This window comes from Ruditapes philippinarum, unplaced genomic scaffold (genome assembly GCF_026571515.1).
Source record: "Ruditapes philippinarum isolate M1 unplaced genomic scaffold, ASM2657151v2 ctg1819_1_1_1_1, whole genome shotgun sequence".
Classification (NCBI taxonomy): Eukaryota; Metazoa; Mollusca; class Bivalvia; order Venerida; family Veneridae; genus Ruditapes; species Ruditapes philippinarum.
The window spans coordinates 268,484-284,067 of NW_026866564.1; the positions used below are offsets into that span (position 1 = coordinate 268,484).

At 33.1% G+C, this 15,584-nt stretch overlaps 2 protein-coding genes across 2 annotated transcripts in view; one reads left to right on the top strand and one right to left on the bottom strand.

Moving 5' to 3' along the window:
* LOC132732924 (uncharacterized) overlaps positions 1–15,584 on the bottom strand; it is a 32,533-nt gene continuing 16,949 nt past the window's right edge. Inside the window, exons 11-18 of the mRNA XM_060719449.1 lie at positions 11,317–11,824; positions 7,508–7,558; positions 6,786–6,910; positions 4,896–5,195; positions 4,402–4,506; positions 3,025–3,060; positions 1,348–1,413; positions 1–223 (exon numbers count right to left, since the gene is read on the bottom strand). Of these exons, the coding sequence (XP_060575432.1) occupies positions 71–223; positions 1,348–1,413; positions 3,025–3,060; positions 4,402–4,506; positions 4,896–5,195; positions 6,786–6,910; positions 7,508–7,558; positions 11,317–11,824 (1,344 nt within the window). The 3' untranslated portion in view covers positions 1–70. The remainder of the gene's footprint in view (positions 224–1,347; positions 1,414–3,024; positions 3,061–4,401; positions 4,507–4,895; positions 5,196–6,785; positions 6,911–7,507; positions 7,559–11,316; positions 11,825–15,584) is intronic.
* On the top strand, positions 11,833–14,817 carry LOC132732934 (uncharacterized). The gene is made up of 3 exons (XM_060719459.1): positions 11,833–11,957; positions 13,185–13,610; positions 14,643–14,817. The coding sequence occupies exons 1-3, from the start codon at positions 11,886–11,888 to the stop codon at positions 14,724–14,726; spliced, it is 582 nt and encodes a 193-aa protein (XP_060575442.1). The 5' UTR covers positions 11,833–11,885; the 3' UTR covers positions 14,727–14,817.

Genomic DNA, 15,584 nt, shown 5'->3' on the forward strand with positions numbered 1-15,584 from the left:
TTTTATTTTTCATATTTTTAAAGGTGTCTATGAAATAAGTATGCACACTGAAACGTCCCCAAACGAAACATTATAGGTTAAGTTGAAGTTGTTGACAAATGCACATTTTCCCTTTCTTTACGTTGTGACGATTGATTGGGGCGTCTGGTAGAAAATCAAAATCGTCTGCCATGATATGAAAACTTTGCTCCAGATGTGTTTCAATTAACATATCTGCATAACTCTGAAAATAAACATTTTATGCTTAACTTTATGAAAAAATGTATTCTTAACTGTATACGATGAAAATATTTATCAATGGAAATAAAATACACTTGAGTGATCGATTAGATTGCCGATAACTACATGCAAGATCAAATGTGCCAGTATTTCACATACATTAAACAATTATTGACAAGTGAGCCTTTGAATATGAAGTGATATTCAACAGCAGAAGAAATGCCGTTGAGATCAATATAATTTTTTGCCGGTGGATATCACATCATATTTATTGGCTCAATAGTTAATAATTGTTTTAGTAGATAGATAAAAAGGCAAAGATTGAAAATTAATAAGAAAAAGAAAAGAAGAAAACATAAATACTAAACACAGTTTTTGCCTGTTTTTATTCGGTGTGCGATATAAGAAAAAGCACCGCAAACAAGATGTCAGGCGTTAAATCGAATACGCGAACGCTGTGCAAAAAAGTAATTCAATAAAAATAGTTATGTGGACTTTTGTTTGGACCAATGAGATTGCTGATATATTTGGATTCTATAACAAACTCGTATATCCGCCATTTGCCTCATATTGTGTAATAGAATTAGAATAATTTGCAATTTATTTTGAAAAGATATGGTTAACACGAAGATATTTCAAATATAATGAAATACTGTTTGTTGGGTACATGAATTCACTGGAAAATTTTCGTTCAGATAAGTTACCATTCAGATAAGTATAATAAATAATTGCGGTTCACCAAAAGTAGCTATCAGTGTTAACAAGGATGCTTTAAATATATCTACTGTATATTTTCAGAGAGTTTTACAATTAAAGACGTTTATAAATTATTAAGATAAAGGCAGCACTTATCACAGTAAACTGTACGATCGATACATTATGTAAATGATAAAATATGATATTATAATTATATATTTAAGACAGACATCTAAAACGTAATAACTAACAACAAAGATAATGTCAACGAGCAATGAAGTGATGTTGCCATTTGATATTGCTCTTTGATCTCTGACATCACATAAAAAATAAATAAAGAAATCATGTAGAGTAAAAATGAGACTGTTCTACAATTGTTTTTATGGGTATTTACATCTAAACTCTGGTATTCGTATAAAGAAAATAAATTACCTCATGCGTCAATGTATGATCAACAGGAACAATGTTTCTTGATTTTATTATTCCAACGAAGTACTCCTGAATAATACGAATAACACTCTTTAATCTTCACATAATTTGAAAAAGAACTCAACATGCTAAAATAATACAATATTTTTAATCTCAGCGTAAGAAATGGAAAGTTGCGCCAAAATGACGCAAATTTAACGAAGTTCATTCATAAAATGTGGGAACAGACGTAATTTTAAAGCACGCCACTCGTCGGGCAACCCATTGCCAGATGAAATTTTCGGTAAGGGGTAAAACTAACGGATTTACCCGTCTGATATGCGCGATAACGTTTATATATGCCATAGCTGTACATCAAAGGATAAGAAAATAGGTCACACTCTGTCAAATCATCTAGGTCAACTGATATCAAATTTCAGTTTTAGATCTAAATTGATGCACATTATCCAAATTTCAAAGCTATACATCAAAGGACCAAAACATAGGTAACTTCGTCAACTCATCAAGGTCATTTGATAATAAAGTTAAATTTTACACTTGAAACTATGCACATGGTCCAAACTTCAAAGCGGTAGATCAAAGAACAAAAAAGAAGGCCACTTAACAAAATCTAGGTTAGCTGGTATCAAAAATCAATTTTATATTTCTGTTTACATGGTCCAAATTTTAGAGCTGTACATCAAATGACAAGAACGTTGGTCACTTTATCAAGGTCTAGGTGAGCTTACATCAAATTCAAATTATACACATAAAACTGGTACACGGTCCAAATTTCATAGCTGTACATCAAAGGACAAGAAAATATGACACTTCGTCAAATTAGCTAGGCCAGCTGATATTAAAAGTAGGTCAATTCTTCAAAATCTATGTCAGCTTATATCAAAGTTAAATTTTTACATCTAAAACTGTGTGCATGGTCTCAATACCATTGCCCTTGGGTAAAATTTCAATAATTTTACTTTGCCCGTCAATGTCAATTAAAGGTCAAGGTCACATGTTTAGCTTAGGGTCAGTTCAATCTTTCAGAAGGTCTTGTCCAAAAAATTCTCTAAATATAGAGATAATACACGTATATTTGTCAATAACCAAGTTACAGTCAATGATTGCAAAAATCAGAGAAAATTGCATGATTTAACTTCAAGGTCAAGGTCATATATAAGCCAAGTTCAAGTTGAGCCTATCCTTAAGAAAACTGTATCTTAATATGAAGTCAATCCATTCATTGATAATTAAGTTATAGACGGTTACAACAAAGGAAGACAATTTCAATATTTCGATATTCAGGGTCAAGGTCATTTATGAGTGAAAGTCAAGGTCTATCTGGTCTACTTTAAGATCTACCCTTTAGGATTATTGTGTTAAAATTTGAAGACAATCAATTAAAATGAAAGTTATAGCCACTAATAGCAAAAATCAGCAAAAATCTAGCAAAATTCAGCCATTTGAATGAAGGTCAAGTTTAGTCTGGTCTGCCCAAGGTTTCTTGTGGACAAGTATGAAGACAATACCCGAAGAACTTAAAAAAGTAATGATCAACGTTAACCTTTGGGAGACGGCAACGGCAACATAACCGTAACAATACATCAGTTTTATTTCTTCGAAAATAGTCAAGCTAATGAAATGAAAAATAAAAGGAAAAAATAAATAAAAATAAATAAATGAAAAATCATCAAATATTACCTTACATCTTGCTATGTTATATCTCATTACAAGGAGCTAGATATCGTCAAGGAGAAAATCAAAGTACTTGAAAGTACGGATGAAAAACGATCAACAAATTATGAAAAAAATAATGATTTATATCTTTAGTTCGCACTCGAGCAACCATTTTCAGGAAAGAAATCAATCCGAATGAATTATTTTGATAAGGTTTTTTGATTCTACAATCTGGCATTACGGTAATTATGTAATATTATGATATTGTATATGTACTGATCAAGGGAGTTAACTGCTGTAGACTGTTGATATTCTTGCTTGATACAATTATAACGTTCGCTCACAAATTTTTTTTCTTTGAAACGGCATTCAAGAAACAGATACCAAAATACACTTATTTTTGAAAGTATTTTTTGTTTATTTTTTTATTTACACAAATTTTGTCGGACTATTTTTGACACGTGTGCATGGATATTGAAGTTGTTGGGCATAGACAATTTGAAACGACGGCGTGTGAGGGCAATATTGAAAAAAAACAACAACATTGGTTTGGTTTTGGCGTTCCATTTTCTGTTTCGTTTGTGACATTTTGAACGAGATTTTGAACATTATGTTTATACTTAAAAAAATAGAACGAAAAAAGATGATTAACAAGAGCTGTCGGTAGGACAGCAACTCTCGACTATTCTTAGTGCTTGATAGTAAAAGAAAATGCTTGATACAATTACCTCCTCCTGTTTACAGGTTGGAGTAATAATGGTGAACAAGTGTGCAAAATTTCAAAGCCATATGTCAATGGACTTTGAAAATATTTGAGGTATTACAAAAACTTTAACGTAAATTCTAAGTCAAAAAGGGGCATAATTCTGTCAAAATGCTTGATACAGTTGTTTCCTCCTGTTTACAGGTTGGGATAATATTGGTTAACAAGTGTGCAAAGTTTCAAAGCCATATGTTATTGGACTTAATATGTGAACTATTACAAAAACTTTAACATATTTCTAAGTCGAAAAAGGGGCATAATTCTGTCAAAATGATTGATACAGTTACCTCCTCCTGTTTAAAGGTAGGGGTAATGATGGTGAACAAGTGTGCAATGTTTCAAAGCCATATGTCAATGGACTTTGAAAATATTTGAACTATTACAAAAACTTTAACATAAGTGGTTACGCCGACGCCGATGCAGACGCCGACGCCGACGCTCGGGTGACTACAATGGCTCTACTTATTCTTATCGAATAGTCGAGCTGAAAATGTCTAATTTCCAAGACTTAATGTACAAGATCATATGTCATGGAGAAATTACTCTCGCCAGTTGATCGAGTCATTGACCCCTGGGTTAAGTAGCCGATGCTTTTAGGGAATGAGTCAATATGAACATATTTATTATTAAAAGGATACAGACGGTTTGCTGTTCCGCCTTCCAGTGAACAACAATAAAATGTTGTTTTTAACACATTCTGCACCAATCTTCCGCCAAAGTTTGCCTTGTAAGGAACAATCTCTCTGCAAAAGACATTTTTTAATAAATCTTTTAATTATTTAATACTTACAATTTATAATGATTGTATCCCAATGCACCTTAGACATGTTAAAACATATTCTAGTGTGTAGAAAACGGTGCAGTTTTCGTCGATATAATATACCCCTTTCTTTGAAGAAATTAATAAGTCGCTTGTTTTCTTGTAATAGATTCTACTATTTTTGTACTTGAAACTCATCTTCTAAGGTGTAAACATTGTCATAAATGCAACCAATCTGTTATGAAGATTGTCATGTGTTTCTAAGGTGTAAACATCATCATAAAAGTAAGGGTCTATTAGAAAATTGTCATGTAGTTCGAAGGTGTGCCCTTTGTCAATAAATGAACAGATGATGTAATAAAAATTGTTTACCTGTTTCCTATGACAGCATGTTGGCAAGAAGCATATCATTATTTGAATGATGACAAATGATAAACCCATAAAAATACCCATAAGAACAGACAGACTGTAGTTTGAGAAAGCTAAGACCCTTCCTCTCTGTGCATGATCAAGAACCCATGACATTTCAGCTATTAAAGAAATCAACGCGTAAAGTGGTGCCAGAAGAAATGCCCAGGCGAAGTTTTTCAAACGGCTTAGATAATCGTATGAGGACATTATAAGATCCTTGTTCAAGATATCAACTGTCTTTTGTAACAGCTTTTCTGGTACCTGGAAGAGAAAAAGCACGTTTAATTAGAACCAATATATCATTTCAAGGTAATTCATCATTAAACATTTGTTCAATAAGTATATATATTTACACACTTGTAAATGAAATATTGATTGGTTTTCATTTTTCGCATTTTACACTATAAAATTTTATTTTTCACTGCAGTGAACCATTTTTTTCCGTATTTTCATTGGTGATTTGCCGGATCAAATACATAAAAAAGAGAAAGTAAATCAATGGTAATGACTACTTCTAGGATTTTAAAGCGGTGGAAACAAAGGGGATACATTGAAAATGTCCACAGACCTGGCAGACCAAAAGCAACATCGGTTTACGCCGACCACACTTTGTTAAGGACTGTAAAACAAATGTGCTTGATCTAGTTTGAAGTGTATTACCGAAATATGTAATGAAATAGCACCTGTGAAACTTTCTACTCGTTCTGTATAGAGGAGACTTAATTTCTTTGGATATAAACAACGATCCGTTAGGAAAACCATAGGAATATAAATAAGAAAATCATTTGAAGAATATTGTTTTAGTTGAGAAATGATGGTTGTTATTAAACCTGACAGGAAAACAAAAGTTTGGAGAAAGAGCTCGGAAAAAGTGGCGACCTGAATGCTTTGGATATGTTACTGACGGGCCCCAGTCAACAATTAAAATCAGGGTCTGGGGTTGCATTACTTATAATGGAATTGGAACTCGTAAATGGTATCATGATTTCTGAACATTACATTGCGATTTTGACTCGAATTTTCCTCAATTTATTGCGAAAATATTTGGTGTTAATACCTGACTCTATCAGGATGACAACGCTCCCTGCCACCGCTCCCGACAGTCCGAGGAATTAAATAAAACATAGAAATCAAAATACCCCAGCTTAGTTTGCAAACACAGTCCCCAGATTGTAGTCCTATCGGAAACGTTTGGTAACAATTACTGATGAAAAACACGTCGAAAAATCGACTTTATCTAGTACATAATGTCAATGACCTGAAGGCTCAGTTGGTACATGTGTGGAATAAGGTGCCACTATATTATATCCAGAAGTTGTACGATAGTCTACCCAGAAGATGTCGACAGGTCATTATTCAGAAAGGAGATAGTATAACATACTAGTTACATCACTCCTTTTTACAGGTTAGTAAATCAATTCTTTAGAGTTCATGTTTTGTTAACTACTGCGCAGACATTAAAAATCTTAACCAGTTTATGGTATGACGCTGTAGCTTTGTAGATAAGTACATGCCAGAACAATACTAGACTACAGGCACCGTCTCGTACGCTCATATCGTTGGACTGTGAATAGGGTGATCCCGGTTCGATTCCCGGACGGTGCGGGTAATTTTCCTTGTGACTGATCATGAAATCCTTTCTTTGGTCATTCGTAATGTACTCTGCATTGGCAAATACAGAAGTTATCAGTTCCTTACAAAGGTGAAGGCATCTAGTAATGGTTAACTGCGTGATAATCTGCCCAGGAACGATGCGGTGGCTGGATTGTGTTCTTGTTAATTTAGCGTGGCTTACTGCCGGGATCCGGAGTAAAAATTACCAGTACCTGCACAACCACATAGACTACATACCTCAACTTTATTTTCCTTCAATTTTTCAATCAGGTTATTGTCAACTGAAAAACGATACTTGGCAGGTCTTGCGACACTAAGGTTATCACGTGATGCCGGAATGATAAAACAATATCCATTCTCGTCTGAAATATACAAATTCATAAAGTAAAACGCCTAAATTCATGAAGCTGAATTCGTGAATTTACGAAGCTAAAAAATCACAAAATCATTATTTTTCATCATATTAAGGTAAGGTTAGGTAAGGTAAAAACAAGAAGATTCGTTAATTTTATTTAACATGTCGACAGACCTTTGTTAACGTTCGTTGCAGACGACATCAAAACGCAGCAATACGCTTACATATAATCACTAGATTTAATGATACACAATTTGAATTTGAATTTCAATTATGTGAGAGAAATAACTAACGAGTAACCTTCAGTACTATATGACTATGAAATGACTGTTTTGGCAATTGGAACGAGGATAGACTGAGTACTATATAAATTTGATATGGATATTTCTTACTCGTAAAATGCAAACGAAGCTAGATGGAGTAAAATTTGAATCTATTTAAGGTTTTTTTGACTACAAAAATGAGGCTTAATAGATAAGACCGGAATCAATTATAAGTTTGACTGACATATCACATGATGCAAATACTTGAAGTTCATTGGTTACATATTTTAAAGTGTGAACTAAAAATAGATATCACAGTTACTTGCAAAAGTTTAACTTACAATATCGGTTCATCATCCTAATGTTAAGTGAGAATAAACCGTCATCAGTATCTGAAAAAAGGTACAATATTAGACACCATAACATAAATAATAAATTCCCATGTCGTAAAAAAATATTTAAAGGAATTTCATAGAGGTGCAAAACCCCAAAACATAAAATTTGAATAACTTACATAGATCAGCTGGGATATCTAGATCAAAAAGAATTGCAGAAGAAAATTAAGAAATAAACTCAAAAATAAATTGAAAATTGTAATTTTGTGCTATTCTTAGCCAAATTTAAGTGAAACAAGAACGTGTTTGTTAAACACAAATGCCCCCGGCTCAGATTCTTGTCAGTAGCAATACCTCAAAAAAATGGTAACCCATTCACTCAGTTATGGACAGAAAAATCGCCAAAAAATTGTAAACACAAGTTTTATAGCTTGACAAAGTCATGGCATTTTGTAATTGTGAAAAATATAAGTTGCCAAGTCATTGCTCTGATTTGTGAAGTTGAAAAATATTCAACTTCATGCAAGTTATCTTCCTACCAAATATGAAATACATCTGTCATTAAATAAAGGCTGTATGGGCAAAAGTGTAATAATCTATTTTGAGCACTGGTGACCTTGACCAAACTGACCCCTAACTCTATCCAAAAGAAGAATACCATGTAAGTTATCTTCCTACCAAATATGAAATACATCTGTCAATAAATAAAGGCTGTATGGGCAAAAGTGTAAAAATCTATTTTTAGCACTTGTGACCTTGACCCAACTGACCCCTTACTCCATCCAAAGAAGAATACCATGCAAGTTATCTTCCTACCAAATATGAAATACAACTGTCAATAAATAAAAGCTGTATGGGCAAAAGTGTAAAAATCTATTTTTAGCACAAGTGACCTTGACCCACTGATCCCTACCCCAATCAAAGGATGAATACCATGCAAGTTATCTTCCTACCAAATATAAAACATATCTGTCACTTAATAAAGGCTGTATGAGCAAATGTGTAAAAATCTATTTTTAGCACTGGTGACCTTGACCCAACTGACCACTAACTCCATCAAAGTTTATGTTTCTATCAATTATAAATAACATCTGTCTGTCTATAGAATAAGGTCAATACACCTTTAAAAATGTAAAAAACTTTTTTTGACATTGGTGACCTTGACATTGGTAACATTGACCTTGACCCAAATGACCCCATACTACACCCAAAAGATGAGGTGTTTGTATTAAACTAAGACATCAACTAAAAAATAAAGGCTGTATGAGCAAAAAGGTTTATATTTATTTTTTAAACCAGTGACCTTGACCCTAGAGACCGCTTACTCCAAAAAAAATTAGAGGACCATGAAAGGTATCCACCTACTTAATATGAAAGATATCAGTAAAGAAATTAAGCAATTAGGAGAAATCTAAGATAAATCCAACTTGCCGAAATAGGTTAACCAGACAAGGCCCTATTTTCAAAGTGAAAAAAGGGAAATAACTGGGAAATATGGATGACACAGTTATATAACTTGGCAATATCATGTGCTTTGAATTGATAAGTAAGTGTGGAAATTATAAAGCCATTAGGATAGATAGAACTTAAGATATTTCCAACTTGCCGTTTTAGGTTAACCATTATTCATTTTCAAAGTGCTGAAAAGGGCAATAACTTGGTAAATATGAAAGCCAGAGTTATGAAACTTGCCCAGATTATGTACTTTGTATTGATTAGTAAGTGTGTAAACTTAGAAGCCATTGGTACAGGTAGAACTTAAGAAAAATCCAACTTGCCGTTCTAGGTTAACCTCGTACGGACAGACGGACAGACGGACGGACGGACGGTTCAATTACTATATGCCCGGGGGCATAAAAAGTATTGTTTTGGTTCATTTTTTTTCAAATTTAGAATAATTATTCTGGAAAAACGAAATGAACGAATGATCTGAAATTTTGAACATAAGTTATTAGCCCCAGTCTTCATCAAATGAAACATTTCTCACGAAAAATTATTTAAAGTTCCGTCATGTTAAAACACATCAGTGAAGTCCCTTTAAAGAAAGCCTGCTATTTTCTCTTATATTACAACTACGGACAAACTGAAATTTCCATATATATCTATCTATATGTATGTCACAGGGTGAGAAAAATGTGCAGCCTAACCGGGACTCGAACCCGTGACCCCCGGAATACCGTACCGTGGCTCTACCGACTGAGCTATCCGGCCGTTTACACACTTTCTCCCCTAGATAGTGAACAGTTCTTAACCGTGACATACTCCCTCCCCCGCTACATTGAAATTCGTCCTCGAATTTCCAATGGGTACAGAGAAAAATGTGAAATTGGACTAGGAGCTTATACCATCACGGGCCCCACGTTGGGCGCCAAATATCACAGGGTGAGAAAAATGTGCAGCCTAACGTGGACTCGAACCCAGGACGCCCAGAATACCGTACCGTGGCTCTACCGACTGAGCTATCCGGCCGCTTACACACTTTCTCCCCTAAATAGTGTACAGTTCATAACCGTGACATGTAGATCTCTATACAACTTTTTGATAAAAATGCATCATTGGGCAATTTCAAACGCAGCTACAGCGTTTACATGCGCTTTTGTACGTGGTCCAACCTGTAGGTTTGACATGTAGATAAGCTTATTGAAAATACACACTGAAACGGATTTTCCTCTAGCATCCCCAGCATGTTTCGTTGATAAACATTGTAACAAAACATTTTGATATAAGTAAGCGGACTCGAAAGTAAACACTTAACTCAATCAAATAACTGTTGTAAAGTAGAATGTATAGATGTAACATATTTAAACTTTTTTGTTAATAAAGATTTTTGTTTAATGATAAAATATATATTTGAGGTCATGTACTTCATATTATTCTCATATAGATGGTTGAATGTTATACTATCCTCATCCTAGAGAAAAAAATAATCACAGAAATTAAATGAAATCTATGAGATTCTTACAGAATATATCTAATTTGAATGACAGAATGAATAAACTATGTGTGGGAAGCTGCATTCATGAATATGAATCAAGTAAAGTCTGTTTCTTTATAATCAGCCTATAATGACCAGCTATAGTGTGTACAATTGTAAACATGACATATCTACTTTGTGTGAAATAACAACATGCCTATTTCAAATTTAAAAAGACTGTGTAGTAATTGCCAATATTTTCTAATATTACATTTGAGTATAGTACATGGTGATTTTATTAAAGCTCCAATTTAAAATGAAATTATAGCCTACAGAACAGAAATGAGAACAAATTTAAGGTGTAATAAAAATCACCGTTTAAAGAAACAGCACTGTCTATTCTTCGCATATTCAATAGAAAAGTACAACTAAGGATTGTTTGCGTCACTATCGTAGCAAAAAAGAAAAGAAAAAAAGATACAGTCATGATTTTAACATTAATCAAACATATGTATATAGTTTATAATCATAATCCAAATGACTGAAATGAGTTTAAAGGCCCATTATAATGCCTCAGAAATGCCATTATTTTTATTTGTCCAAGACCTTTTATTTTTTTATTTAAAATATCATTTGTCATTTGCAACATATTATAATTAACAACCTTTTCTTTTTTTTGCTATGTTGGCAATTTGTATAATTACAAATTATTATTAATTAATTTGCTACACATGTGTGCACAATCATTACTAATTTAATTAGCTGTTTTAAATATCATCATGCTCTGAATCAATTATTTAAACATTATTTAACAAATGTTTGACATTTTTTATCCATAGTGTGCCTTTAAACTAAATATGAGAATTGACTTTACAGCATACTTAGTCACATATGTACATACCAGGGCGTAAAAGTGAAGCTGCAATTTTGGCTGGCACATCTAATCCCGGTATGGTTGCATCAATGTAGGTCAAGGTCACAAGTGTAGGCGGTATCTCACACTCTTCAAGAAGTACAGGCACAATACAGCTATAGCCACAACCCATAGAGTTTATAAATGCCGCGTCAGTTTCATACTTACACCAACCACTTTCGAGAAAATTTGGTGTTAAAAAGAGTAATACCTTTAATGAAGACATCATTCCTTCACGTATATTTACTGTTATATCCTTCCCACCCTGAAAGTCCCGTTCATCAAATACACATTGTAGACCAAATCTCTTTTCGACGTCCTCAATTACTGAATGAACACGTTCTTTGTCTAAACTGGTGTAAGAAACAAAGAAATGCTTTGTCTTCCCTTCGGGTAAAGCTGGTATCTTAGTTTTTAAATCCTGATCACGGCAATCATTTGCAGAATATTCTGCATTATTTTCTGTACTCGTAGCCATGATTACACAGATAGGTATATGTCAGAGAAAATGAAATTGATTCTAAAAATAGATAACGGAAATGCCAGCGTACTTCTAAATGTCAATAATGGCGTGTCGAAATTCACTGCTCGCTGCTTGTTTAATTGGATATATATGTTCTATAACTACCGTAAGTTGCTGTTTATGTATTTTTTTATAGTTCGTTCAAATAATATGTTACGTTTTTATTTATTACTGTAAACATTTTAAAATAAATTCTTTCAATTTACATGATTTTTCTGTGTTTTCTAAAATAACATACATGTACTTTTATCATTACACGCGTGTTAACGGCACTTTTACTCCATATAAAGCCGGCGCTGTTTAATAAAAGGAAATAAGACTGTAAACTTATTCTTTTGGTTGTTTAATTAGAAATGTATTAAACCGATATATACATGTCTGTCGTTATTTAATATAAACTAGTCCTCACCAATAATATCACATTGACACCCCTGATCTCAATTATCACATTGACAATATTTTTGTTTTGCGCGTCTGAAAGCATGTTTATATAAGCAAAAAAACGTCACTAAAAAAATGACTGTGTTTGTGCACAGTACCCAAAGTCCAATTGAAAATAAAAATATATTTTTTTGGGTCCAATCCCGGGGAAAATTTGGGGGCCGAACACAAAACAATTGCCCATTGTTTTAAATTTTTCAGTAATAAAAAGAAATTCTATTGAACGGTACAACAACTTTCAAACCTTTTTTGGACGGGCCAAACAAGTCTGATTGGTTTTGCGCTGTTTATGATCCAATAGAATCAGTATTGTACTCAATATTGTATAATAACCACAAAATGTCATACGATAACAAATGTCATATTTTATATGGTTTTTGTTCTGTAAAATGTCAAATTCGAGTCGTTATAAAATTAAAAGTATATGTCAATTGTTTTGTGTATATTACATCTGAGTACACATTGTGAAATAGATACTATGTATGACGTTTTACACAACTTGCTTTCGAAAACACATTCCCAGCTTATCATTTTTCTGGTGCTAAAAAAGTGAATGCAGAAATGTTTAAATTTGGCAAGTAAAGATATAGAGGATTTGTTTGTTTGTGTGTAAGGTAGTAGATTTGCGGACTTGCATTACAATAGAAATGATTTACGGTATTTACGGTATCTGTATTTTTTCCCAAGTAATTCCAGATCCCTAAATCTATTATTTTTAGAAACCAGGACTCTATCCAAGTACAGTGTGTTTCTATCAATGAAATCTCTCACTAACAAAATGTTTTTATTTCCATATGTATTTATTTAAGCGGTAGACAAACATTAAACTTAATAATATAATATCAAAATAAAAATATTTTATATGTTTATTTTATATGTATTTTCTTTGCAGACACGCATTACATTCAATGATGAGTCATCAATTTATTCACAACTAAATTGGACATGTCCAGCTGATAAGCCATTTATGATTAAAACCGGAAATCGGTCTATTTGTGTTTCATCATGTGGACCTACAATGGTCGCAGATGGTAAAAACTGTATAAAAGTTGAAGATTGTAACAAACCTGTGCTGTCGGATGGATACTGCATGGAAATGTGTGACGAAGGCTATTTGTATGTAACGTTTGACCAAAACCTTTGCCAGGACTGTGGGACCGAATATTGTTCATATGGAGTGAAAAATATTGCGCAGACATTGTGTGTAAAGAAGTCATCTCTAATTTTGACATTAGTATGCTATGTTATTGGAACAATTCTATATATCGCCTTTCTGCTGATATTCTTCTCAACGTGGCAATTCCCATGCATTAAATTGGTACGTAATATTACTTTGGATAAAAAACAAATGTCAGAGAAATAGCATTAACAATCTATTATATGTGTAAAGAGGCATCCAATTTCAAAGACCATTTTGCAACAGATTCAATATGAAAACCCAAAGGTTCTACTATAAGACAGAGTCCAACATACCACTGACTTTTAAAGGAACTCCACTGAAGTCAAAAAGCCTTAAAAATGAAATTTGAAATTCTTGCATAAGTCAAGAGGAGCACTCTTTTAAATAAAAAAAATCTGAAAAGATGATATATACAAAAGAGATATATACACAAAATTAGATATGATATCGATTAATTTTGTGATTCCTTACCTGATTTGAGTTCAAAACTTTTCAGTTTTGTGTCATTTTGCAGAAAAATTAAAAAGATTATTCTGGGAAAACGGAATGAGGGAATAATCTGAAACTTTGCACGGGACAAGACATACATCAAATTGTATATAAACAAAACTCGAAAAATATTTCCAGTCCTGTCATGACAAAAAACAACAACAACAAAAAACCAACAAAAAACAATAGCTCAGTGGAGTCCCTTTAAAATTGCATATTTGATTTAACGTAGTAATATGCCGATACAATATCACAAAAAATCCAAACCCAACAAATTATGTCGTTTGTAATTTTAATTGGTTATGAATGATAATGAAAATATCATGAGAGTAAGTGTAGATTTAGATTTATATAATACCAAAACTCGTTGAAAAACGTTTTTTTGATATGCTTTTTAATAAATCTAACTTAACATAGCTGCTAAATTGAACTGTGAAAACTTCCTTTTTTAACAAATCTTGCTGTGAGACACCTGATTCTAGCAATAGGTCCGTTCTAGATTTCTTGATTGTCATGACGTTTACACTTCGTAAAGAAAAAAGCAACAGGCGCATGCGCACAGTGACCCAAAAATTCAAAATTTACTCTCGAAGTTTACCATACTTTGCAAATGATTTATATCAGATATTACATAAATAGCTGTGAAATTAATATACGTAACCATGATGTGTTCTATTTCAGATAATGTGGATCAAATCAAGGAATCAGCTACAAAAGACTTCGTCACGTGACATGTTGTGTAATGATTACGTCACAGATGACTGATTTCGTGTAAATTAAATCGTACAGACACGTTATGCCAACGTCTCATGTTCTTTGTAATATCAGATTAAAGTGCACCGACAGCGGTATACATGTGCCGTTAATATATACTTTTTATGCTCCCCGAAACATTTCGGGGGAGCATATAGTCGGCGCCTTGTCCGTCCGTCCGTCCGTCAGTCCGTCCGTCCGTTGTCTTGTCCGGAGCATAACTTGAAAACCCTTTGAAATAATTTGTTAAAACTTCATACAGTGGTAGAGGACATTGAGTGCAGTGTCAAAGAACCATAACTCTATTTTGCCGGGTTTTTGAATTATCTCCCCTAATAGAAAAATCTTGTCCGGGGCATAACTCTAAAACTATAAGATATATCAACATGAAACTTTGTAGGTGAATAGATCTCAATGGGTAAATGTGCAGTGCATAAGAACAATAACTTTTTTTGTCCTAACTTTTGAGTTATTGCCCTTTGTCATTTTAAACACTTTGAACTTTGTCCGGAACATAACTCTAAAACTATAAGAGATATCAAGATGAAACATCATAGGTAGATAGATCTCATTTAGTAGAGGTGCAGTGCAAAAGAATCATAACTCTGTTAAGCCTCATTTTTGAATTATTTCCCCTTTTAGAAAAATCTTGTCCAGGACATAGCTGTAAAACTATAAAAGATATTAACATGAAACTTTGTTGGTAGATATATCTTAATGGGTAGATGTGCAGTGCACAAGAATCATAACTCTGCATTGTCTAATTCTGGAGTTATTGCCCTTTGTTTATTTTTACTTTTTGAAGTTGTAAGGGACATAACCCGGAAATCAAAAGAGATATCACCAAGAAACGTTGTAGGTTGATAGATC

Coding starts and splice junctions, on each gene's coding strand:
- LOC132732934 (XM_060719459.1), top strand. CDS start 11,886: ATGTCAATAATGGCGTGTCGAAATTCACTGCTCGCTGCTTGTTTAATT. Junction 11,958..13,184: donor ATATATGTTCTATAACTACC/GTAAGTTGCTGT, acceptor TTTTCTTTGCAG/ACACGCATTACATTCAATGA. Junction 13,611..14,642: donor AATTCCCATGCATTAAATTG/GTACGTAATATT, acceptor GTTCTATTTCAG/ATAATGTGGATCAAATCAAG.